The 25838-nt window shown below is 36.9% G+C and overlaps 1 protein-coding gene across 1 annotated transcript in view; it reads left to right on the top strand.

The window, feature by feature from the left end:
• The window catches only part of LOC110594752 (disintegrin and metalloproteinase domain-containing protein 5-like), a gene marked incomplete at its 3' end in the record, with an annotated part of 151479 nt that overhangs the window by 107319 nt on the left and 18322 nt on the right, over nucleotides 1–25838 (top strand). Inside the window, exons 14-15 of the mRNA XM_021708189.1 lie at nucleotides 3130–3220; nucleotides 3896–4127. Of these exons, the coding sequence (XP_021563864.1) occupies nucleotides 3130–3220; nucleotides 3896–4127 (323 nt within the window). The remainder of the gene's footprint in view (nucleotides 1–3129; nucleotides 3221–3895; nucleotides 4128–25838) is intronic.

The following is a 25838-nucleotide window of genomic DNA, read 5'->3' as shown; positions in this document are numbered from 1 at the left end:
TTTGTTTTGGGTAATATGGGACATTGGTTATTCCAAAAATGTTTTTGCTTGCAATATCTGCAAGTAACATGGCAAACAATATAGTCTTAAAATATTCTTCATTCTTAGAGGATGGGAATTCTTTGATTCAATTTCTATTATGGGAACCAGTTGTCATCAAAGGGTACTTAAGGTGATGTTCTTATTTGCTAATTTTCTGAGTCCCTTTGAAAACATTCAGCCCCCCACACAAACTTCATGCAGCCAGAGTAGTTTGGAATCATAGAACTGGTCTAGTGTTGTCTCTTAGGATACATCCATCACTGGCCAGCCTCCAAATTCCCTCACATGGAAACAAACAAAAAAAGAAAATGTTCAGCCCCATGTTGGATTGTCTTAGATTTTCAGATTCTCATCCAAATTTACTCTTTTTTTTTTTTTTTTTTTTACAATGTATCCTATTTGGAATTTCATGCAAAAAGAGGAGACAGGGCTCCTTTCATTTTAGGTTTCTACCCAATAATTTATTTATTGAAGAACAAATTATTATTATTTAATACTTTTTTTTTTTAAATCTGAGGAGCTATTAGATGAATTGCTTTAGGTCTACTGTCCTGGACAGTAGGTGAATAATAAAATAATAAGACTAAAAATTCCAGAGCACATGTTATATGGCAAGCTGTGGCTTTGGAATATATTTTTATGACTCTTAGCTCAAGTCTAGACCCTCTTACATATTTTCCTTCAAGGCTGGGCTAGACAGTGCCTAACAGGATCTATATGTTATGTGACCCCTTTGAAGTTTCTTGTAAAACATTCCATACAGGGCAAAACATAACAAACAACAGAAAAGACAAATAATTCTATAACTCGATTAATAAAAGAAAAGCAACAGCATATAAAATCCACAATTCTCCCACTTTTTTTTAGTTTGGTATTTCAGATTACCACTCTGAGGGGGCATGAACACAATGGGTTGGGAATGTGCAGTGCTGTTCTAGTGTATGCAAGTTCCAATTTTAAAAAAAATGAGCAAGAGTCCTCAAGGTATTTTCAGTAGAAGACCTCCAGGCAATGATAATTCACTCTAATTGAAAAACAAAAAGCTGAATTCATTTACAGTTCTTGCTCAGTCAAGTGAAAACCAGCAAAAGGAAAATCTGCTTTTCATTAAATATAGAACAAGAAACAGTGCCATGCTGAGTCATATTTGAGCCTGAGAGAAAAGGAAAAATATGCACCCCTACATTGACCTATGAAAACATCCTCACACATTTTGAACTAAGTGGAAAAAGTCAATAGAAGTTTGATAAATAACAAAAACCACATGGCTAAATACAAGACTGCATGTTTAATAGAAGGTCTACAGTTTTGCTTACAACTATAAGATCAAGTAACTTTGGAAGTATATTTGATGAATATGATGCTTTAGCATAATAATGAAATATTTTTAATGAGAGGGATATCAGAGTCCAACTACTTAACTTCTCATTACTACGAAAGTGAGGCCCAGCGAGGCCACAGAGTTTTCCCTATATCACACTGCCTAGTGAAGAGATGGATCTGAACACTGACTTGTGATCCTCCTGGTCAGTGATCCACTCGTTTATGCTATTGAACCCTTAAGCCTGGATAGGCTATTAAAAGACCACATAAACCCTATATGGTAATTTTCCCTACCTTGGCATGATTAAGAGCCACAGAGACTTGGCCCAAGATCCACTGATGACATCAAGTCTGTGATGTCTTCAAGAATTCAGACTGTATGAAGTTCAATTAATTTTAGCTCACCTGAGTTAATTCTGTGAAAATTGCATACATTTATTTTTCTTTGCTTACTAATGTGCTTCTCAGTGTCATAACCAGCCTGAGCCTTCAAGTGTTAGTCCACATTGGTTGCAACTTCTTATTTTATACCAGAGAGTGTCTTTATCAGATATTTTGCCCACAACCAGGGTCTGTTTTATTATATTTTGACATCTCTAGGCTCCACTAGACATTCCAGTGATGGGGGTGGAGGTTGGAGTATTTTTATATGGAAGCATTTTAAGGAGCATATTTATCCCCTCCCTGTTGTAGATAGTCAGCTTTAAGATAATAATATTATGCTTTCTTTCAATCAATTCTGAGGCCCCTAAGGGACCAAATTTAGAAGCAGAAACATGTAGCAGTAGTCTTAGCCACTGGGCTCAATGTCACAAAGAGCAGGACATTGGTCTTCCTCATCCATAAACAGAAACACAAATACTTGCCTACCTTCATCACAGACTCGCTCCGGGAACCAGATGTGGTGGGAAAGCACCGTGTGTTATAAAACACAAGGCATTAACATAAAGTGAACAATTACATAAAAGTCCACAAAATAAATGCCTTTTGCCCAATTATTTTTTTGCTGCTGCATAGGGAAAGAAAAGACATGAAAAGTAAAGAAAAGCAAAAACCAAACACCAAACCAGTTATTGACACTTACTTCGCCATATCAGGCAAAAAACAAAAGCAAAGAAAACAAAAACTTTGTATCCTCTTTCTTAGAATCTCCTCCAAGAGCATTTCCATAGCAGACTATTGCAGCTCCTAATGTGAACAGCCCTTAACATTGTCTTTCCCATGACTGACTGTGCACCCAAGGTTCCAGGACTTCATTGCCAGAGTCAAGGTTCTGTCTTAAAATGTCCCAAGCAACTTCCAATCACTGTCTCTCTTAAACTGTGCGTTTAGATTTCGAGGAATAAAGTCAGAAATAGGAAAGCTGCTGAAAGAGATGCTAAATGTTTCAGGGCCCCTGGAGAATTGGTGAAAAGGAAAAGGGAGGAAAAGGAAATCCTGACCATGAGTGGGTTAGTCAAAGCAACAAGATTCAAGAAAACAATGCACAAACTCCTGCCATCCTGGACCTCCAAAAACTGAGTTGAAAAAGGACACCAGATAGGACGCTGCGTTAAGAGTCACGGGAGATCAGATCGCAGGAGTGCTCTGGAATACCCTGCATTTTGCTGTTTCCCCTCCTGCTCGAGGTGGCCGTAGGGCTGCTCTGAATAATTATCAACCTCCTTAGAGATCACACTATAATTTTCAGATTGAGTCTATATTTTCTATTTCTAATTTAAATTCTGTATTGTAATTTACTTAAGTTGTTGTTGTTGTTTGTAGAGAGTAGAGGTGGTTCATTTTCTTGTTTCGACGAAGTGAATACCAGAGGAGACAATTTTGGAAACTGTGTGACTGGTCATTGTGATTTTGGGTATGTATTTAGAACATTATGATTTTGTTTGGCATGTAGGCTGTAGATTGCTAAAATCCTAAAAGATATTCTATTTGTGGTAAAATGGCATTTTTGTCAATTTTTTGTTACGTACTCCAAGCTGAACAATATTGTCCACTGTCTACTGTAACATATGCTCAATACCTACACCATTAAAATAACAATGACCATAAAAATGACCTTTTTTTAATTGTGATGAGCTAGACACTTTGTAAGGTAGTTTATATATGAGCATATATATATATTACATAGTTCATATTTTATGTATGATAAAATTATATATACAAGTATATATACAATTATATATATTATTTATTAACATAAATAAATAAATAAAATGTGTATGGAGAGACCTATTTATCCCATTTTGCTAATGAAAAAAATTGAAGACCAAAGATCATTAGCTCAAATTTCAACAGCTAGTATAGAACAGATGAGGGCTGACAGATTGCAAAAACCATGCATTTTTCACTTGTCAAATTGCATCATAAAACAAATAGAGCCATAACATAAATCAATGTGCTCAAAAAAAAAAAGATGGAGAGAAAACTGAACTCTGGATCTAAATTAGTAAAATATTTTAAAAATCTAGTCATATCCCAACCTATGCTACTTTAATAAACAAGACAATTTTTTTCTTCCTTATGCTTCTAGTAATGCGCTATGTGGAAAATTGGTCTGTGTGTGGGATCACAAAGAATTAATAGAAATTGCAAATTTATCTGTGATATATACACATATACGAGGTGATATATGCGTTTCTGGAGTTCTACCCAGGCGAATGCCAGTGCCAGAAAATCCACCTAGATCATCCACGCAATATTATGTCATGGGAGATAGAGATGAAACATTTGTAGCTGACGGTACCATGTGTGGTCCTGAAATGGTAATTAGAACTACAAAAATTTAAGTGTTTTAAAATTATTTTTGTGATTATATTCATTTTGCCAATATACTAACTGATACATTTCCCCCTAATTTTTTACTGTGGCAACATACACATAACATGAAAATTATCATCTCAACCATTTTTAAAAGTATAATTCTATAATATTACGTACACTCATAATAGTGTACTAACATCTTCATCCATCTTCGTAACTCCTTTTGTTTTGTAAAACTGAAACTCTGTACTCATTAAGAAATAACTACCTATTCCTATTCCCTCCTACACCCTCCCAGTCCCTGAAAACCACCATTCTTTCTGTCTCTATGAACTTGACTATGATGTATACCTCACATAAGTGGAATCATACAGTGTTTGTCTTTTTATGACTGGATTACTTCACTTAACGTGAAGTCATCAAGGTTCATTTATACTGTAGCATAAGGCAGAATTTCTTTCCTTTTTTAAAAGCTGAACATTATTCCATTGTATGTGTATACTGAATTTTGTTTATTCATTCATCTGTTGATGAACATTTGGGTTAATGCTTTCTTTTAGCTATTGTAAATAATGACACTATGATAATGGCAGGACAAATGTATCTTCAAGATTCTTCTTTCAGTGCTTTTGGGTATATACATAGAAATGGAATTGCCAGATAATATGGTCATTCTATTTTAAAAATTTTAAGGGACTGCCATACTGCTTTCCATTGTGGCTGTGCCATTTTACATTCCTACCAACAGTGTGTAAGTGTTCCATTTTCTCCACATCCTCACCAACACTACTTATTTTCTTGCTTTTTGTTTGTTTATTTGCTAGTAGCCATCCTAATGGGTGTGAAGTAATCTCATCGTAGTTTTGACTTACATTTCTTTAATGATTAGTGATGTTGACTATCTTTTCCTGTGCTTATTTGTCATTTGCATATCTTCTTCAGGGAAACTATCTAGCTAAGTTCTCTTCCCTTTTTTTTTTTTTTTTTTTTTGAGTTGTAGTCTCACTCGGTCGCCCAGACAGGAGTGCAGTGGCTGCTCCCGGCCACCGCAGCCTTGACCTGCCGGGCTCCGGCGATCCTTCCGCCTCAGCCTTCCGAGTAGCCGGAATTACAGGCGTGCGCTACCACGCCCGGCTGATTTTTTGATTTATTGTAGAGATGAGGTCTCGCTGCCCAGGCGGGTCACGAACCCGCGGGCTCAGGCAATCCACTCACCTCAGCCTCCCAAAGGCGCGGGATTACAGGCTGAGACCGAGCCCGGCCTCTTCCCATTTTTTAATCAGGTTTTTGTGGTTGTTGAGCTTTAAGAATTCTCGGTGTATTTTGGATATTATTCCCTTATTATATAATTCTCAAATATTTTCTCCCGTTCTGTGGGTTGCCTTTTACTCTGCTGACAGTGTCTTTTAATGAACAATGTCTAAAAAATTATGACATTTAATTAGGCTATTTTTTTCTTTTGTTGCCTGTGCCTCTGGTGTTATATTCAATAAATTTCTGGCAAATTCAATGTTATGAAACTTTTGTTCTGTGTTTTATTCTAAGAGTATTATAATTTTAAAATCTTATGTTTAGGTCTAGGATTAATTTTGAGTTTATTTTTTGTACATGGTGTTGTGTCGAATTTTACCCTTTTGCATGTGGACATCCAGTTTCTCCACCACCATTTGTTGAAAAGATTGTCCTTTTTCTATTGAATGTTCTCAGGACCCTTGTAAAAAATCATTTGATCATTGTATGCAAACGTTTATGAGCTCTCTATTCTATTCCATTAGTAATATATATGTCTTAATGCCGATATCACACTGTTTTCATTCATGTAGCTTTGCAATAAATTTTGAAATTGGGAACTGTATCTCTTTCAGGTTTGTTTCTTACAGGATTGTCTTTTGCTATTTGATTTCCCTTGAGAGTCTACATGAATCTAGTATGGATTTTTCGCTCTCTTTTGCTCAATCTCCTATTCTTCCTAATGTGAATCCTCTGACTTTGTTCAATTCTGAAGCTGGACTGTGGGTTGGGGGGTTGTACTTTTTGCAGTTTTGAGATTTAATTGAGGGGGAGCTGTGATTCACAATCTATCTGCAGATCCCAGTATCCACTGACAGGTGTATGGCCCCCTGGAACCCACTTCCCACTGCCTTACAATCTGTTCATGCAATGGAGGTATAGGTTTGCTCTCTGAAAGCAAAATGAGATAAGGAAAAGGAAAAGAATGGAAAATGGAAGGGGGGGGCAAGAGGAAGGTGGAGAGAGAGATGAGCAAGAGGGAAAACAGATTACCAACTAACATGAAAAGAGACACGAAGACAGAAAAGATTTAAAAAACTAAAACATACAATCATACAAACACACAAACCAACAAAAACACCCCTATTGATGTACCCTTCCTCAAAAATATTCATACATGAACAGGAAGTCTAAAAAAACCAACAATAACAAACAAAGCAAGTATGAAAAAATAATCAAAAACAGAAAGAGAAAAAAATGAAAGCAAAAGCAAACAAAAATGAGCACAACAAACAGAGAGACAAAAAAAAACCAAAACAAAAACAACTCTCTCTGAGGTCGTTCCTGTAAGTTCAGCTTCCTTTCAGCTCTGATCTCCAGCCCCTTCCCTCTGCTCTCAGTGCAAGCTGATAGGATTGCTTTCAGTGTGGGTCAGGTGCCCCAGGCCTACTGCGGGAGGAGGGTGGATCAGTTCTGGACTCCCCTGGCTTGCTGCCTGTCAAGGCCCCACTGAGACCTGACGTGCGTGTCTGTGTCTCATACAGCTTGGGGGAGGAGCATCTGTCTCTGAGTTTGATGAGATTACCTCTAGGTCCCAGGTTGGAGGCTGGGTGGAGCTGTGCAGGGCAATGCAGGTCCCTGCCTGGTCCAGGACAGAGAAAATGGCTCTGGTTGGTGTTTCCTCACCAGTGGTGAGGCTCCTCTCTCCAGCTCTCCCCATCTTCTCTCTCCACCCATCTGATCTGGGCATTCCAGCTGCTTTGCTGTAGCAGATAGTGGTGTGGGGCAGGCACCAGGTGATGAGAATCAGCTGTATTCAGCAGGCTTTTCTCAGGAGAGTCCCAAGAATAGCAGACGATCTTGTGTGCTGGCGGCTCCAATCTCAGGGTTGCAGTCACCTCTGGAGGACAGCCTGGGTGCATGAATCCAAGTCTCCCCTCAGACCGACTTTCACTCACCCATGTGCATGTCTACTCATGCAGAGAGTCTTTATGGACACTCGCTTTTGTGGAGACTCTCACAGTCTGACCTGTCCCGTCTCCCTCTTCAATTTAATTCACTAAAGTTTTATAGTTTTTGTTGTACAAGTCTTTTACTTCCTCGATTAAGTTAATTCTTAAGTACTTTGTTTTTCTGATGATATCATAAATGGAAACGTATTCATAATTTTTTTCATATTTTTTTCATTGTTGGTGTATAGAAATGCAACCAATTTGTGTGTGCTGATTTTCTATTATGTCACTTTGCTGAATTATAAATGTTCATGACAACAGGTTTTTTTGGGGGGGAATCTAGGTTTTCTATGTATAAAATTATAACCTTTGGAAACAGAGAAGTTTTCTTTCTTTCTTTCCAATTTGTATGTCTTTTATCTACTTTTCTCATTTAATTGCTCGAGTTAGAACTTCCAGTATTGTTTTGGATAGAAGTGGTGAAAGCTGGTATCCTTGCCTCATTCCTGATCTTAGAGGAAAAAGTTTTCTTTCTTTCTTTTTGTGTGTGTAGCCCAGTTCCCATTTATTTATTATTTATTTATTTATATTTAATTTTTTTTTATTTTAAAGATGTGGAGTACAATTCAGGGTTAGGTATACAACTGTTTATTATGCAGGCACCCTTGTTGATGAGGTGTGCCCATCCCCTCCCCTGGCAGATTCCCACTACTGCCAATCCCATCCCCCCAATCTGCAGTTTTGAACTACTGCCAATCCTTTTCTTGTAGTATTATGATAATTGTTCAAGGTTCACTTATGAGTGAGAATATGTGATACTCAGGTCTTTGTTTCTGTGATAGATCACTCAATTTTATAGACTCTAAATCCATCCAAGTTGCTGTGAAGTTCATAATTTTGTCCTTCTTTATTGCTGTGTAATATCCCATTATATATATATGTACCACTTAGTTTTTATCCAATCCTCTTTTGATGGGTAGCGTGCTTGGTTCCATGTTTTTGCTATTGTGAACAGTGCTGCAATAAATATATGTGTGCAGGTATCTTTTTTATAGAGTGATTTGAGTTCCTCTGGGTATATTCTGAGTAGGGAGATTGTGGAGTCATATGGAAGGTCGTTTTTAGATCTTTTAGGAATTGCCAGACTGTTTTCCACAGAGGTTGTACTAGTTTACACGCGACCAACCGTGTAGAAGTGTTTCCTTTCCCTGCATTCCCTCCAACATCTGTTGTTTTTTGAGTTATTGATGATGGTCATTCTGACTAGAGTTAGGTGGTATCTCAGTGTGGTTTTAATTTGCATTTCTTTGATGACTAATGAGGCTGAGAATTTTTTTCATGTATCTGCTGGCTGCTTGTCTTCTTTTGAGAACTGTCTTTTTGTATCTTTTGCCTAATTTGAAATGGGGCTGTTTTTTTTTTTTCAGCATGTTTGAGATCCTTGTAGATCCTAGATGTTAGGCCTTTGTCAGATGTGGGAGACCAGCTCCAGCCGGGTTCAGGATACCCCAAAGGTGGAGACGGCGTCGGTGATTGGGGGGAAGAAGAGAGAAAGAGAGAGAGAGAGAGAAAGAAAGAGACTGGACTCCAGTCTAGTGCAGAAGTGATGTGTGTTATTGGGAATTACAACGGGTCTTTTATACACAAAGTCAGATGTGGGAGGGGCATCCCCCACCCACCAGAAACCTTAATCCATGAAAACTTAATCAATGATTGCCTTTAAGCCCTTTTCACATGATAATCTTAAAATCCCATAACAAAGGATAACCTAATCCGTGACTGACATATTCTATAAATCTTTTTCATCCTAAACTGATTGATTTATGCCAAGTTAAACAATTCTATAGAAGCTTAAGTATTTACTTTACAAACGAAAGTGGCCCATCCCAGAATGTTTGGAATGTGGCCCATCCAAAGTTCACAGTGAAAGAAAGCATTCTTGATGTGCTTCAGAGTTTAACACTTGCATATGTTAGAAAAGGCCAAGTGGCATAGTGGGAAAATGGAAAAATAAACCATGACATTTCCAGGTTAGCTGTGATTCTTCGCATAAACATGCCATCTTCTTCTTCCACGACTGCACAGAATTTCTTCAGCTGCATCAATAGCAAAGACAGAAGACAGAAGGGCCTCAGCTGCCTGGACTCGCTTTGCGACCGGGAGTCCTCAGCACACCTGGACTTTGTCATCAGGCGGGCCTCCAGTGCTGGCTCCCAACAGGTTAAGGGTAACATGGATTGCATAAGTCTATCCTTCCTACCCTTTCTTATTTCTGTGCTACTTCCAGGTGCTATAATCTCTCACCTAGTTTTCTTAAATTTGTGAAGATATTTTTATATGTAGACAGTTCTTCAAATTAATGTTTTTTAAAAGGGGACAACTGCTGGAAAATCCCATTCCATCATCTTGCTGACATCTGCTTTACTGTATTATTATAGACGAATTTTATCCCTTTGTTGTCAAAGAAGATGCTTGTTAGGGTATTTATCTTTTAAAATTTACTGAAACTTTCATTTGTGGCCAAACATAAGGTCTTTCCTCAAAAATGCCCCATGTAACCTGGGAAAAATGTACATCCTATTGTTGTTCCATATTTGTTGATTTGATCTAGTTGGCTTTTTGCATTAAGTTCCCTAAATCCTTACTTATATTCTGCCTGGTTGTTTTATCTACTGAGAAAGGGTTATTGAAGTTTCCCACTATCCTTTTAGAACTGTTTATTTCTTCTGTTCTGTAAGTTTTTTTTCTTTATGTATTCTGATGGTCTGTCTTTAGGTCCATAACTGTTTATAAATGTTGTATCTTTTTGCTGTCCTAAACCTTTTATTAATATATAATGTTCTTTATCTCTGGTAACTTTTTTGATGAAAAGTTTATTTTGCCTGATAATTATTAAATATGCCCTGCTTTATTTTGCTTAGTATTTTTATAGAATATCTTTTTTCTTTTGATTTTAATCTATTTTTGCCTTTAGATCTAAAGTGAGTCTTTTGTAGATAGCATATAGTTGAATCATGTTTATTTTATTAAAAATCTATTCTGTCAGTTGTTGTCTTTTGACGGAAAGGCTTGATTCATTTAAAATTAAAGTAATTATGGATAAAGAAGTATTTATTTCTGTCATTTTGCTATCTTTGTCTTTAGTATTTAGTTGATACTTGGTAGTGAAATGTTTAGTTTCCTTTCCCATTTTTCTGTTGTATATGTTCTATAGCTATTTTACCATGTAGATTGCATTTAATCTTCTAATACTATAGCCCTTTATCTCAATTTATACCAAATTAACTTCAACAATGTTCAAAAATTGCTTCTTTGACAGTTCCATGTCCACTTTTTTTGGATCTTGATGAAAAAAATATATCTTTAAAGATTGTTGAAACTTAAACTAATTTTTTGAAATAATTAGTTGTCAAATTATGTAGAACAAAACGTGGGTTTACAAAACAGTTACAATAATGCTCAATTTTAAGTTATTAAATATATTATTCTCTTAAATCACATAGAAGACAAAAAGTGCATTTACAAGCCATTATTCCAGTAATACTCGGTTTCATGAATTGCACATGAATTTATCTTCACTGAGATCTTTATTTCTTCATAAAGCTTTAAGTTTACTGTCTATTGTCTTTTCATCTTACCCTTCAGGGCTCCATTGAACATTTCTTGTAGGACAGGTCTATTAATAATGAATTCCAACAGCTTTTTTTTACTTTAAAATGTCTTAATCTCTCTCTTATTTTGGAAGAATAGTTATGCTAAAGACAGGATTCTTGGTTGACATTTTTCTTTTCTCTTATCATTTTGGATATATCAACCTACTTTCTTCTAATTTCCAAAGTTTCTAACAAGAAATATTCGATAATCTTATTGAGGATATCTTGTATGTGATAAGATGCTTTTATCTTGCTGTTTTCAAGATTCTCTGTTGTTAGCTTTTGGAAGTGTGAGTTCATTGTATATTGATGTGGTAATCTTTGAGTTTATCTTACTGTTTGGTGAATTACTTGAATGTTTATATTTTCCTGATTTGCATCAAATTTTGAGTCATTTTCAGCCATTATTTCTTCAAATAGTTTCTCTACCTTTTTCTCTCTTCTTTTTAAGGAACTCCCATATGCATACGCTGGTCCACTTTAGGTGTCCTGCGGTTTCCTTAGACTCTGTCTACATTCCTTCAATGTTTTTTATTTATTTTCCTTGTACTCAATAATTTTCAGTTTTCTATCTTCAAGTTCACTGATTCTTTCTTCTGCTTGGTCAAGTCTGTTTAAATCTTTCCAGTGAAGTTTTTGTTTTAGATATTGTATTTTTCAGCTTCAGAATTTCTTTTTAAATTTTCTGTTTGTTAATATAGTATTTATTTTGCATAAACTTTTTTGCATTCTTCCTTTAATTTTTTTTAAATCAATATTTTTTATTATGATGTTGTGGGGTACAGTTAAGGGTTAGGTATACAAATATGCTTCCTTTAGGCCCCCTTATTGATAACAGGTGTCTCAGTATTATAGACTCTAGTTCCATCCAGGTTGCTATGAAATTCATAATTCTGTTTATTTTTTATGGCTGCATTGTATTCCATTGTGTAGATGTACCACATTCTTTTAATCCAGTCTTCTTTTGATGGGCAGCATGGTTGGTTCCAAGTTCTTCCTATTGTGAATAATGCTGCAATAAACATTTGTGTGCAGGTATCTTTTTTATAGAGTGATTTGAGTTCTTCAGGGTATATTCCCAGTACGGGATTGCATGGTCGTATGAGAGGTTGATGTTTAGAGCTTTTAGGAATCACCACACTGGTTTCCAAAGAGGTTGCACTAGTTTACACTCCCACCAACAGTGTAGAAGTGTTTCCTTTTCACCACACCCTCTCCAACAACTGTTATTTTTTGTTATTGATAATTGCCATTCTGACTGGAGTTACTTGGTAGCTCAGTGTGGTTTTGATTTGCATCTCTCTGATGATTAGTGAGGTTGAGCATTTCTTCATGTGTTTGTTGGCTGCTCGGATATCTTCCTTTGTGAAGTGTCTGTTCATTTCTTTTGCCCATTTTAAAATGGGATTGTTTGTTTTTTTCTTTTCAGCACGTTTGAGTTCCTTGTAGATCCAAGATGTTAAGCCTTTGTCAGACCCGGAGGTGGCAAATACTTTTCCCCTGTCTGTAGGCTGTCTCCCTGCTCTCTTGATGGTTTCTTTGTCTTTGCAGAAGCTTGTCAGTTTAATGAGGTCCCACTTGTCTATTTTATCTCTTACGGCCTGTGGGTTTCGGGTTTTGTTCAGGAATTGGATGCCAGTTCTAATTTCCATGAGGGTATGTCCTTAATTTTCAAAGGTTCTTATGGTTTGAGGTTTTGCATTTAGGTCTCTGATCCATTTGGAGTTAATTTTTGTATATGGGGTTAGGTAGGGGTCCTGTTTCAATCTTCTGCATGTGGTCAGTCAGTTTTCCCGGCACCATTTACTGAATAGGTTCTCCTCTCCCCAGTGGTAGGTGGTGGAGGCTTTGTCGAAGATGAGTTGGTTGAGAAATTGAGGTTTTGCTTTTGGAATCTCCATTTTATTCCATTGATCTATATGCCTGTTCCTATACCAATACCAAGCTGTTTTGATGATTGTAGATTTATAGTAAAGTTTGAAGTCTGGTAATGTGATACCACCTGCTTTGGTTTTTTTTTGCTGAGGATTGTTCTGGCTATTCTTGGTTGTTTGTGTTTCCATATGAATTCCTGTGTTGTGTTTTCTAGGTGTGAGAAGAATGTTGCTGGTAATTTGATAGGTATTGCATTGAATCTGTAGATTGCCTTCGGTAACATGGACATCTTCACAATGTTGATTCTTCCAATCCATGAGCATGGGATATTTTTCCACTTGTTCATGTCATCTTTGATTTCTTTGAGCAGTGTTTTGTAGTTTTCATTGTAAAGGTCTTTCACGTCTCTGGTTAGGAAGATGCCAAGGTATTTCATTTTTTGTGTGTGGCTATTGTGAATGGAATTGTGGTTTTTATTAGGGTTTCTGTTTGCTTATTATTGGTGTAAAGAAATGCGATTGTCTTTTGTACATTTATTTTATATTCTGAGACTTTGCTGAAGGCCTTTATCAGTGTAAGGAGGTTTTTGACAGATTCTCTTGGGTTTTCAAGGTACACAATCATGTCATCTGCAAAGAGAGATAACTTGACTTCCTCTTTTCCTATTTGGATACCCCTGATTGCCTTCTCTTCTCTGATTGCTCTAGCCAGGACTTCCAATACTATATTGAACAGGAGGGGTGAGAGTGGGCATCCTTGTCTTGTTCCAGTTTTTAGGGGAAATGGTTCCAATTTTTGTCCATTTAGGAGTATGCTGGCTGTGGGTTTCATGTAGATGGCTTTTACTACTTTGAGGTATGTTCCCTGTATGCCTAGATGTTTGAGTGTTTTTATCAAGAAGGGGTGCTGGATTTTATCAAAAGCTTTTTCTGCATCTAATGATATAATCATGTAGTTTTTGTTTTGACATGTTGATGTATTTAATTATATTTATTGCTTTACGAATGTTGAACCAGCCTTGCATCCCAGGGATGAAGCCTACTTGGTTATGATGGATGATTTTTTAGATGTGTTGCTGAATCCGGTTTGCTAGGATCTTGTTGAGAATTTTAGCATCTATGTTCATGAAAGATATTGACCTGTAGTTCTCTTTCTTTGTTGGATCTTTACGTGGCTTGGGTATCAATGTGATGTTAGCTTCATAAAATGATTTGGGGAGGGTTCCATCTTTCTCAATTGCCTGAAATACCTTCAGTAGGATTGGAATCAGCTCCTCCTTAAATGTCTTGTAGAATTCTTCTGGATAGCCATCTGATCCAGGGCTTTTTTTTGTAGATAGTTTTCTTATTACATAGTCAATTTCCTTGATTGTTATTGGTCTATTTAGGGTCTCTATTTCTTCTTGTTTCAACCTAGGCAGGTTGTGTGATGACAGAAAGTCCTTCATTTCCTTGATGTTTTAAAGTTTGTTTCCATACAAGTGTACATAGTAGTCTCTAAGCTTCTTTTGTATTTCTTCAGGGTCAGATGTGACTTCATCTTTTGTGTTTCTGATTGTGCTTATTTGGTTTTTTCCTTCTTTTTCTTGGTCAGTCCCCAGTTGTGATGGGTTAGAGTCAATATCTTTTTCTAGTTTTCCTAGGAGTTACTTTATAAAAGTTGTTGCACCTATGTTAGGTGCATATATGTTTAGGATAGATATTTCTTGTTGATGGAGTGAACCTTTTATCATTATGTAGTGGCCCTCTGTATCTTTTTCAATTTTTGATAGCTCAAATGGTACTTTGTCTGAAATGAGGATCATGACTCCTCCTTTCTTTTGTGTTCCATTTGCCTGAAAATTTGTTTCCCATCCTCTTACTTTGAGTCTGTGCATGTCCTTTCTAGTGAGATGGGTCTCTTGAAGGCAGTATATTGTTGCCTGGTGATATTTTATCCATTTTGCCATTCTATGTCTTTTCAGTGGTGCATTTAGTCCATTCACGTTCAGGCTAATTATGTGAGAGTTTGTCCCTGTCATAGAGTTCTTATAGAGTTGTTCTTCCACTTGGTTTATTGTCTTTCTTTTGTTTTGGGTGTTGGTTCCTGTGTATTTTATTCTTTTTCCTGTACTCTTGTGAAGAACATTGTTCTTTTCCCCCCCTTTTCTTCTGTGTTTAGTACTTTCTTAAGTGTTTCATGTAGGGGTGGTTTGGTGGCAGCATAAGTTCTTAGGGATTGGATATCTGGGAAAGATTTAAATTCTCCCTTGCTGATGAAGGTTAATCTGGCTGGGTATGTTATTCTTGGTTGAAATTGTTTATCTTTTAGGACTTTGAAGATAGGGCTCCAAGCTCTCCTAGCCTTCAGGTTTTCTGTAGATAAATCTGCTGCTATTCTAATTTGTTTCCATGGTAGGTCATCTGGCCTTTTTCTCTTGCTGTCTTTAGTATTTTTTCTTTTATACCTACTTTGTTTAGGCAAATTATTATGTGTCTTAGAGTTGGTCTTCTCATTTGTTGTCTTGCAGGGGTTCTCTGAATCTCTTATGTTTGAATTTTTGCACCATTGATTAGATAAGGGAAGTTTTCTTGAATGATCTCATGGAAAGTTTGTTCCAGTGTAGTCTCTATCTCTCTTTCTGCCTCAGGAAGGCCAATTACTCTTAGGTTCAGTCTCTTGAAGTAATTGCTCATTTCTTTAAGGTTTTTTTTCTGTCTTTTTGAGATTGTTTTCTGTGTTTTTGAGAGTTTGGGTTAGTTCTATATTTTAGTCCTCAAGCTCTGAGATTCTTTCTTCTGCTTCGGTAATTCTGCTTTCCATGCAGAGTTTGTTATTTATTTCATTCACAGTATTCTTTATTACTGTTATTTCAGATATCAGCTCCTTTCTAGTTTCTTCTTGAGTCTCCTCAATTCTTTTTTTTTTTTGAGTTGGAGTCTCCCTCGGTCAACCAGACTGGAGTGCAGTGGCTGCTCCCAGTCACCACAGCCTCGCCTGCTGGGCTCCAGCGATCCTTCCACCTCAGCCTTCTCAGTAGCCGGAATTACAGGCATGCGCTCCCATGCCCGGCTGGTTTTTTAATTTTATTGTAGAGATGAGGTCTCACTGCCCAGGCAGGTCTTGAACCCGTGGGTTCAGGCAATCCACTCACCTCAGCCTCCCAAAGGCGTGGGATTATAGGCTGAGTCACCGAGCCCGGTTTCCTTAATTCTTTTTAATCTCTCCATTAATGTCTTGATATCTAGGTTTGTAGTTTGAGAGCAGTCATTCTGGGGGTTCTTCATTGTTTACATTCTGAAGTCAGTTTTCTCAGTGTGTGCCCTCCCAGGAGTCTGGGAGAGATCCATATTCTTCTTTTGGTTTTTCTTCATTTTTGTAGAATTTTCTCTCACCCCTGGACCAAAAAGAGGTATAAAAGAGGAAAATAATGGAGAAAGGGGGGGGGGTCAGTAGGAAGTTAGAAAGAGAGAAGAGTGAGAGGGAAAACAGACATACATACCAACTAACAGGTGAAAAAGAGACACAAGGCCGGAGAGAAGTGAAAAAAAAAAACACAGAAGGAAAATTCCCTAAAGAATACTGGTAGTTACACAGAGACAGACCAGTAAGATCATGAAACAGATAGTATAAGTTAGAAAGCAAGCAATAGTGAGCAAAACGTGCAGTCAGAATGATAAAACCAAAGGTCAAAATAAGAGATCAGAGTAGTTCTGTAATCTTTCCTTGAGCCCTTATCTCCAGCCTCTCCCCTCTGTTTTTGTTGCAGGCAGTTAACCTGCTGCCTGGGAAGTCTGTAACTCTTAGTTGTCTCAGTCTGTTCAGCGTAGGGGAGGGGCTTTGTCTCCTGTTTAATGACGTCACAGTGGGAACTGAGATGGAGGATCTGATAGGTGTGCTGGGCGATGCAGATCTGCCTGGAGAATGATGGAGGTGATAGTCCACTTTCACTTTTAGGGATGCTCGTCTGGGATCAGCTGCACAGCTGGTTGCTGGATCCAGGGTGTCACCAGCATGCTGGTATGGAGGAGAGGGTTGGGCATTCTGTCCTCTGGAGCTGGAAGCCTCCAATCAGCACCTTACACATGCTTGGGGTTCTGCTCCCTTACACAAACTTGAGGTCACAGGCTGAGTGCCTCAGCCAGGGTGGTCCCGGGGCTTCAGAGCCCCAAAGCTCCAAAGGGCAGTTGGTGGCCCTGGGTCCCTCACAGGGCACTTCATCCAGAAATGGGACCAGCATCTCTGAGGGGCGGGTGCCCAGAGCCTCCCTGGGTGACCGGCAGTTTGGTGCTGGGTGTTGGGTGTCACGATGTAGCTAGGGAGGGAGCTGGGACCCGGGACTCCTGAGCAGATGGGAGTCACATATAGTGGAGCATCTGCAGACAGGGGCTGCAATGTCTGGCCCTGCGTGGGACCGAAGGTCTCTGGGCTTCATACCAGTGTGGCTGGCAGTGGTTAGAGGGCTGTGAGAAGAAAAGTAAGGGTCTTTTTGGGAACTTACGTTTGGAGTGTCTCACAAATCCACCTATGCTGTCACCATCTTGTGGAATCTGTCCTTTAATTTTTTGAGCACATTCTATTTCTTTGAACATTTTTAAGATAATTGTTTTAAACTCTTCATTGATTAGATCTGATGTCAGATCCTTTTCAAGGACAGTTTCTATTGATTTTTTTTACTTTGGATGACCATACTTTCTTGTTTTTTTGTATGTCTTTTGATTTTTTTTGTTGTTGTTGAAAATTGGACATTGGGATCTAATAATGTGGTAATTCTAGCAATCCGATTCTTCTTATTCTCCAGGTTTTCTGTGTGTTTTTTTTCATTTATTTATTTATCTTTACTTTTTTAGGCTATCTCTCTGCCATATTCAGCCCAAGATATTAACTTAAGTTCTCTTGAAGTTTTTTTGAGACTGTGCCTTTCTCTAGGCATGCATAATCACATTCTGATTTCCCCCCATTTATGCAATTGCTTTAGAATGTTTTGGTCTTTATTATGTTGCTCACAAAAGGAGAAAAAGAAAAAAATAAGGGAGGGAATAAAAGAGCAGCAACCCTTTAAATTTTTTGGAAGACCCCTCAGCAGAAGAAGGGGCTTGTAATTATGGGTGAAGGTACAAAAGTAATGGTTGCCTGCTTCTTTTCCTGTATCTTTGTGATAAGAAGTAGCAATCAGCAAGCACAGCACAGATCCCTAATATATGAAGGACGGAGTTTTTGATTGTTGGCTTGTGTTGGCTCCTGTAAGCTGCGTGTGTTTTGCTCCAAGAACACAGCTGGCTGCCATGAACCTGGTGGTGGGAGATAGGTAGCTGCTGCTGGACTAAGAGCTTAAATGGACTGAAATTAACTACAATTTATCTTTCAAATCTCCCTATGGAAGTTGCAAGTCTTCAATAGATTCTGTAGTGCAGCTGTTTAAGTCGGGAGAGGGATTTCTGGTGCTTCCTACTCCATTCATCTTATCAGAATCTTCTACTGCAATCAATGCATTATTAAACAGCCTTATTGAAGTATCATTTATCATACAATTTATCCAACATAGGTTTAAAATTCATTGGTTTATAGTATTGTGCATAAATTACCACAACCAGTTTAGTACATTCCATCATCTTTCAGAATTCCTCTCTTGCTCGTTTACTCATCCCACTCCTATGCAATACACCAGGTTTACCCCATTAACATTTAACAGTAGTATGTACACTGGACTGGATTTTAAAAATGTGGAACATATACACAATGGAATATTATACAGCCATAAAGAAAGACAAACATATGGACTTCACAGCAACTTGTATGGATTTAGAGTCTATCATACTCAGTGATCTATCACAGAAACAATGAACAGAGTACCATATGTTCTCACTCATAAGCAGATCTTGAACAATTATCATAATACTATAAGAAAGGGACTGGCAGTAGTGGGAAACTGTCAGGGGAGGGGATGGAATTGGCAGTTGAGGGAAACTGCTAGGGGAGGGAGGGGCATACCTCTTCAACAAGGGTACCTGCATAATCAACATTTGTATATCTAACCTTAAATCTTTATAACTAAAAAAGTATATTACATTTGTTGTAATTAATTAGTCAATGATAAAACATTTCTATTAACTCATTCTCATTTTTCATTCAGATTTCCTTAGTTTTTACCAAATATCTTTATTCTATACCAGAATCTCACCAGGATACCACATTTCATTTGTTAGTCATGTTTCCTTAGGCTCTTCTTGACAGTGAATGCTTCTCACTCACTTTGTTTTTGGTGGACTTGACAATTTTGAGGCAGACTTATCAAGTATTCTTCAGAATTCTTTAGAATGTCCCTCAATTAGGATTTGTCAGTTTTTTTCATAAGACTGAGTTTGTGTGTTCTTCTCATCATATCAAATGTACATAGTAACAACATGACAATGTTAACTTTGGCCACCTGGCTGAGGTAATGTTAGTCAGATTTTTCACTGCAAGTTTCCCCTTTTTTGGTCCATTTTTATATTGTACTGAAGTGAAAACTTTCCCTATGTACAACCCACATTTAAGAAATGAAGTTATGTTTCACTTCACTTCTTGAATGTAAAGAAATAAAGGAATCAATATATAACAAAAGACAAAGTAAAGAAATCAGTATATAACAAAAGACACCTGTACTCATATGTTCATTGAAGCACTTTTCACAATAGCAAAATAATGGAACAAACATAAGTTCCCACAAACAATTGATTAGATAAAGAAACACGGTACATATATACAATGAAATACTATGCAGCCATTAGAAAAAAATAAATCATGTTCTTTGAATCAACAAAGATGGAGCTGGAGATCATCATCCTAAGGGAACTGACTCAGAAACATGTTCTCACTCACATGCGGGAGCTAAATGGCCACAAAAGTGGAAGTAACAGACACTGGTAACACCAATAAAGGATAGGTAGGGAGGAGTGCTAGGGTTCAGAAATTACCTCTGGGGTACAGTGTTTACTATCTGATGAAAGGGTGACCAGAGACCCAATCCCCACCACCACACACTTTGTTCATGTAATGAACATGCATGTGTACCCCTGAATCTAAAAGAAAAATGAGACAAAAATGTTGGAAAGAAATGTTTTAAACTTTATCTCTAGGTGCTAGTACTATAGGTGATTTTTTCCCTCTTCTTTTTTCTTCTCTGTATTTTTAAAGTCATTTGTGATGTGTGCATATCATTTTCATAAAAGAAAATATATTATTTTACTTATTTATTTTAATAAATCAAATTGTTAGAAAATAAAAAAGTATCAAGGGTATCTCTCAAACTGATTCCCATGAAAGGTGTTAAGTAAAGAAAAAAGTCTATAGTATAATACCATCTGTAAAAATGTACATTAACTGCTCTTTTATGCAAAAAAGGGTAAGATGACCAGGAATGAATGATGTTTTCTTTATATTGGAGTGGGAAAAGAATGTGAAAGAAAAGTTGCAGGAATGAGAATGGAATAGAAGGTAGTGGGAAAGCAGTGGTATTTCTGGGTCAAATGGAAATTCAGTTTTTAGTTCTTTGGGAAATCCCCTTACTTTGTTTCATAGATTGAACTAGTTTACAAACCCACCAACAGTTAATGAGTGTACCCTTTTCTCCACAACTGCACTGACATCTGTTGTTCTCTGGTTTTCTAATAATAGCAATTCTGATTGGTATGGGGTCATATCTCATTGTAGTTTTGATTTGCATTTCTCTGATAATTAGTGATGTTGCATATTTTTTCATATATTTGTTGGCTGCTCATGTGTCTTCTTTTTAGAAGCATCTATTCATGCTCTTTGTCCACTTTTTGATTTTTTTTCTCATATAGAGTTGTTTGAGTTCCTTGTGGATTCTGAGTATTAGCTCTTTGTCTGAGGCATAGTTTGCAAATATTTTCGCCATTCAGTAGGTTTTCTGTTCACTCTATTGATTATTTCTTTTTCTGTGAAGTCTTTTAGTTTTATTAAGTCCCATTTGTCTATTTTATTTTAAAGATGTGGGGTACAATTCAGAATTAGGTATACAAGTGGACATTTTACAGGTGAGGTTTGGTCCTCCCTTTGGCCCCCATGTTACTTGGTTTGAGATCAGGTACCCTGATTGATGTTGTGTTCCCCCCTGTCCCAGAAGTATCCTGCTACTGCCAATCCCTTTCTTATAGTATTATGGTAAATGTTCAGGGTCTGCTTTTGAGTGAGAACAAGTGGTACTCTGTTCTTTGTTTCTGTGATAGATCACTGAGTATTATAGACTCTAAATCTAAGTTGCAAAGTCCACCTTGATGGCTGTGTAATATTCAATCCATGTATATGTACCACATTTTAAAAATTTAGTCCAGTTTCAATGGGCAGCACTGTTGGTTCCATGTGTTTGCTGTTGTGAATAGTGCTATTTTAGTTTTTGTTGCAATTGTTTTTTGGGTCTTTGTCATAAATTTTTTTGCCTGGGCTGATGTCCAGCAGAGTGTTTTTTGAATTTTCTTCTAGGATTTTTATAGTTTCCGGTCTTACATTTAAGTCTTTGATCCATCTTGAGTTAATTTTTGTGTATGGGGAGAGATAGGGGTTCAGTGTTACTTTCTGAATATGGCTAATCAATTTTTCCAGCACCATTTATTGAATAAGGTGTCCTTTATCCATTGTTTGTTTTTGTTGACTTTTTAAAGATCAGTTGGTTGTAGGAATGTGGTTTTATTTTGAAGTTCTCTATTCTGTTTTATTGATCAATCTGTCTATTCTTTAACAGGACCATACTGTTTTCATTATTATAGCCTTTTAGTATAACTTGAATTGAGGAACTATGATGCCTCAGCAGCTATTCTTTTTGCTTAGAATTGCTTTGGCTATTCTGTGAAGAATAAAGTTGGTAGTTTGACTGATGTTGCATTGAATCTGTAGATTGCTTTGGGCAGTATGGTCATTTTAATAATATTGATTCTAACACTCCATGAACATGGGGTGTTTTTCCATTTGTTTGTGTTGTTTATGATTTTTAAAAATCAATGTTTTGTAGTTCTTCTTGTAGAGATCTTTCACTTCCTTAGTTAGTGTATTTTTAGGTTTTTTTTTTTGTAGCTGGTGTGAATGGGATTGACCTCTTTATATGATTCACATTTTGAGCATTGTTCATATACAGGAATGCTACAGACTTTTGTACGCTGATTTTGTGTATTGAGACTAAAGTCACTTATAAAATCTAGAGACTTCTTGGAGGAACTGTTAGGGATTTCTAGGTATACAATCGTGTCATTCATGAACAGGGATAGTTTGTCCTCTTTTGTGAAAATTTGGATACCTTTTTCTTTCTCTTGCATTTGCTAAGACTTCCAGTATAATGTTGACTAAGAGTGGTTGAGAGTGGATATCCCTGTCTTGTTCCTGTTCTGAGGAGTAATGTTTTCAACTTTTCCCAGTTAAGTATAATGTTGGATTTAGGTTTATTTTCTATGGCTGCTATTATTTTGAGATATGTTTCTTCAATGTCTAGTTTGTTAAGGGTTGTTACAATAAAGAAATGTTGGATTTTGTTGAATGTCTTTTCTGCATTTATTGAAATGATCATAAGGTTTTATTTTTTCTTCTGTTTATGTGGTATATCACGTTTATTAAGTTGTAGATATTGAACCATTCTTGCATCCCTGGAATAAAATCCACTTGGTGGTGATGGACTAATATTTTTGATATGTTGTTGAATTCAGTTTGCTAGTATTTTGTTAAGGATTTTAGCATCTATAGTCATTAGAGAAATAAATGCTATTTTTGCTAAGTTTTCTTTTTTTGTGTATCCTTGCCTGATTTTAGTATCAACATGATATTGATTTCATAGAGTGAGTTAGGGCGGAGTTCTTCCTCTCAATTTTCTGGAATTGTTTCCGATTGGTAATAGCTCTTCTTCATACATCTGATAAAATTCAGCAGTGAATTTTTCTGGTCTTTTTTGTTGTTGTTATTGATTCAGTTTCATTACTTGTTATTTGTCTATTTATGGTATTTATTTCTTTCTGGTTCAGGTTTAGGTGGTTGTATGTTTACAGGAATTTATTCATTTCTTCTAGGTTTTTTAGTTGATGGCATAGAGGTGTTCATACTAGTTTCTGATAATCTTTTTTATTTCTTTGGTATCAATTGTTATGCCACTTCTGTCATTTCTGATTGAATTTATTTGAACTTTTTCTCTCTCTCTTTTTTGGGGGGAGTGTTGGTCTAGATTGTGGTCTGTCAATTTCTTTTTTCTTTAAAAAAACAACTTTTTGATTCATTGATCTTTTCTATCATATTTTTGGCTTTAATGTCATATAGTTTTCTTCTGATCTTTGTTATTTCTTTTTTCTGCTAACTTTAGGTTTAGATTGTTATGTTTTTCTAGTTCCTTGAGATGCAAAGTTAAACTGTTAATTTCTGACCTCTCTTTTTTTGTGTAGGCATTTGATGCTATAAGCTTTCCTTGCAGAACTGCTTTTGTTGTGTCTCAGAGGGTTTGGAATGCTGTATAATTATTTTTATCTCAACATTAAAAATATTCTGCCTTAATTTCATTGTTTACCTAAAGGTTATTCAAGAGCAAGATGTTCAGTTTTTGTATAGCAGTGTAATTTTAGGAGTTCCTGTTAGCATTAAGTTCTAATTTTATTCCACCCTGGTCTGAGAAGACCCTTGGTATAATTTTGGTATTTTTAAATTTATTGAGACTTACTTTGTGGCCAAGCATATGGTCTATTTTGGAGAATGTTCCATGTGGAGATGAAAATTATGTGTATTCAGCAATTATTGGATAGAAGGTTGTGTAGATGTCTGTTAGATCCATTTTGTCTACAGTTCAGTTAAAGTCCAGTATGTCTTTGTTAATTTTCTGTTTTGATGATCTATCTAGTAATGTCAGTAGGATGTTGAAGTCACTCACTCTTATGGTATTGCTATTGATATGTTTTCAGTGTCAGTGAATATTTGCTTCATATCAGGGTGCTCTGCTGTTTGGTACTTCTTTTTTTGAGTTGGAGTCTCATTCTGCCACCCAGGCTGGAGTGCCATCACACACTCACAGCCACCCCGGTGTCTACCTGTTGGGCTCCAGTGATTCTTCTGCCTCAGCCTTCCAAGTAACTGGAACTACAGGTACATGCTACCATGACCAGCGAATTTGTTTTTTAATTGTAGAGACGAGGTCTTACCAAGTTGCCTGGGCAGTTCTTGAATCTGCGGGCTCAGGTAATCCACTTTCCTTGACCTCCCAAAGTGCTGGGATTATAGGTCGAGCCACTAAGCCTGGCCTGGTGCATATATTTTTAAAGTAGTTAAATCTTCCTGTTGAATTTCACCCTTTATCATTATATAACACCCTTCTTTGCCTTTTGACACAGTTTTTGGTTTAAAGTTTGAGTTAGCTTATATGAAGATGGCTATGCTTGCTTGTTTTTGTCTATTTGTCTATTTGCCTGATATATCTTTTTCTCACCCATTTGCTTTGAGTCTGTGACTGTCTTTAGCCTGTATGTGGGTATCTTGTAGGCAGTATATGGTTGAATCTTATTTTTGTATTCAGTTTGCCACTCTGATTCTTTAAATTGGGATGTTTAGACCATTTACATTCAGGGTTGATATTGATATGTGGGGCTTTGTTCCTGCCACTGTGCTGTCAGCTAGCTGACTTTGGGATTTGAATGTGCACTTGCTTTATAGGCACTGTGAACTTGGTACTTATGTACTCTTTTGTGATACTGAGGACCATTGTTTCATGTCCAAGTTTAGAACTCCTTTGAGCATCTCTTGTAGAGCCAGTTTAGTGTTCACAAAATTCCCTATTTGTTTGTCAGGGAAGGGCTTCATTTCTCCTTTGTTTATGAAGCTCAGTTTGGCTGGATATAAAATTTTTCACTGTCATTTTTTTCTTTAAGGAGGTTGAAACTATGCCCCATTCTCTTCTGGCTTGTAGGTTTTTTGCTGAGAAGTCTGCTGTTAGTCTAATATCCTTTCCTTTGTAATTGCTTCATTACTTCTCTCTTTCTGCTCTTAGGATACTTTCTTTTATGTTGACTTTGGAGAATCTGAAAATGGTGTGCCTAGGTGAGTTTCTCTTGCAATTTATCTTGTAGGAGTTCTTTGGACTTCTTGTTTTTGGATGTCTAGATATCTCTTGCGCCCAGGAAAGTTTTCTTGAATTATTTTCTTGAATACAAGTTTCATACTTTTTACTTTAACTTCTACTTCTGGAATGCCTATGATTCAAAAGTTTGGTCACTTTACATAGTCTGATATTTTTCATAGAATTTGCTCATTCTTCTTGATTCTTTGTCCTTTCTTTCTGTCTGACTAGGTTAGTTCAAAGGACCTGTCTTCCATCTCTGATATTCTTTCTTCCACTTGTTACTGCTATAGCTTTGAATTGTGTTTTGTATCTTCTCCATTGAGTTTTTTGGTTCTTTTTTAAAAATGTCAATTTCTCCTTTCATCTCCTGAATTGTTTTGCAAATTTATTTGTATTGGTTATCAGCTTTATCTTGCATCGCTTGAGTATCTTTACAATTGGTATGTTGAATTTGTTTTCTGACATTTCAGGAACTTCATTGTGGTTAGGGTCTGTTATTTAAGAATTGTTGAGCCCCTTTGGAGGACTGAGACTCTGTTTTTTCATACTTTCAGAGTTATTTCTCTGGTTCTTTCTCATCTTGATGAACTACAGTGGCTAATCTGTATGAGTTCCTTTGATATAGACAGCTTGTATATATAAGCATTCCCAGATGTTGGTTGTAATAACAATGTAGTGAGTGTGTGAGCTGGCCTACTGTTTCCTGTGAGGCTAGGGTGGTAGGGATCTCAGAAGGCTCAGTTTGCTCCTCAGTTGTGTATGCTTGTGTCAGCACATTACCTGCTGTGATGTGTCATTAAAGCTCTAGGCCAGCAGGTGTTGGACTACTGATGTGGATGGGTATTTACTTGATCCTTGTTTGCCAGGAGAAATACCATGTTGTCTCAGCAGTGAGCGAATCTGCAGAATGCACTCTGGTCTGTGTTCCCAATTCAGTTCTGGAGA

Source organism: Carlito syrichta, unplaced genomic scaffold (assembly GCF_000164805.1).
Source record: "Carlito syrichta isolate Samal-C Ts95f unplaced genomic scaffold, Tarsius_syrichta-2.0.1 Scaffold132680, whole genome shotgun sequence".
Taxonomy (NCBI): Eukaryota; Metazoa; Chordata; class Mammalia; order Primates; family Tarsiidae; genus Carlito; species Carlito syrichta.
This window is presented reverse-complemented; position numbering and strand designations above follow the sequence as displayed.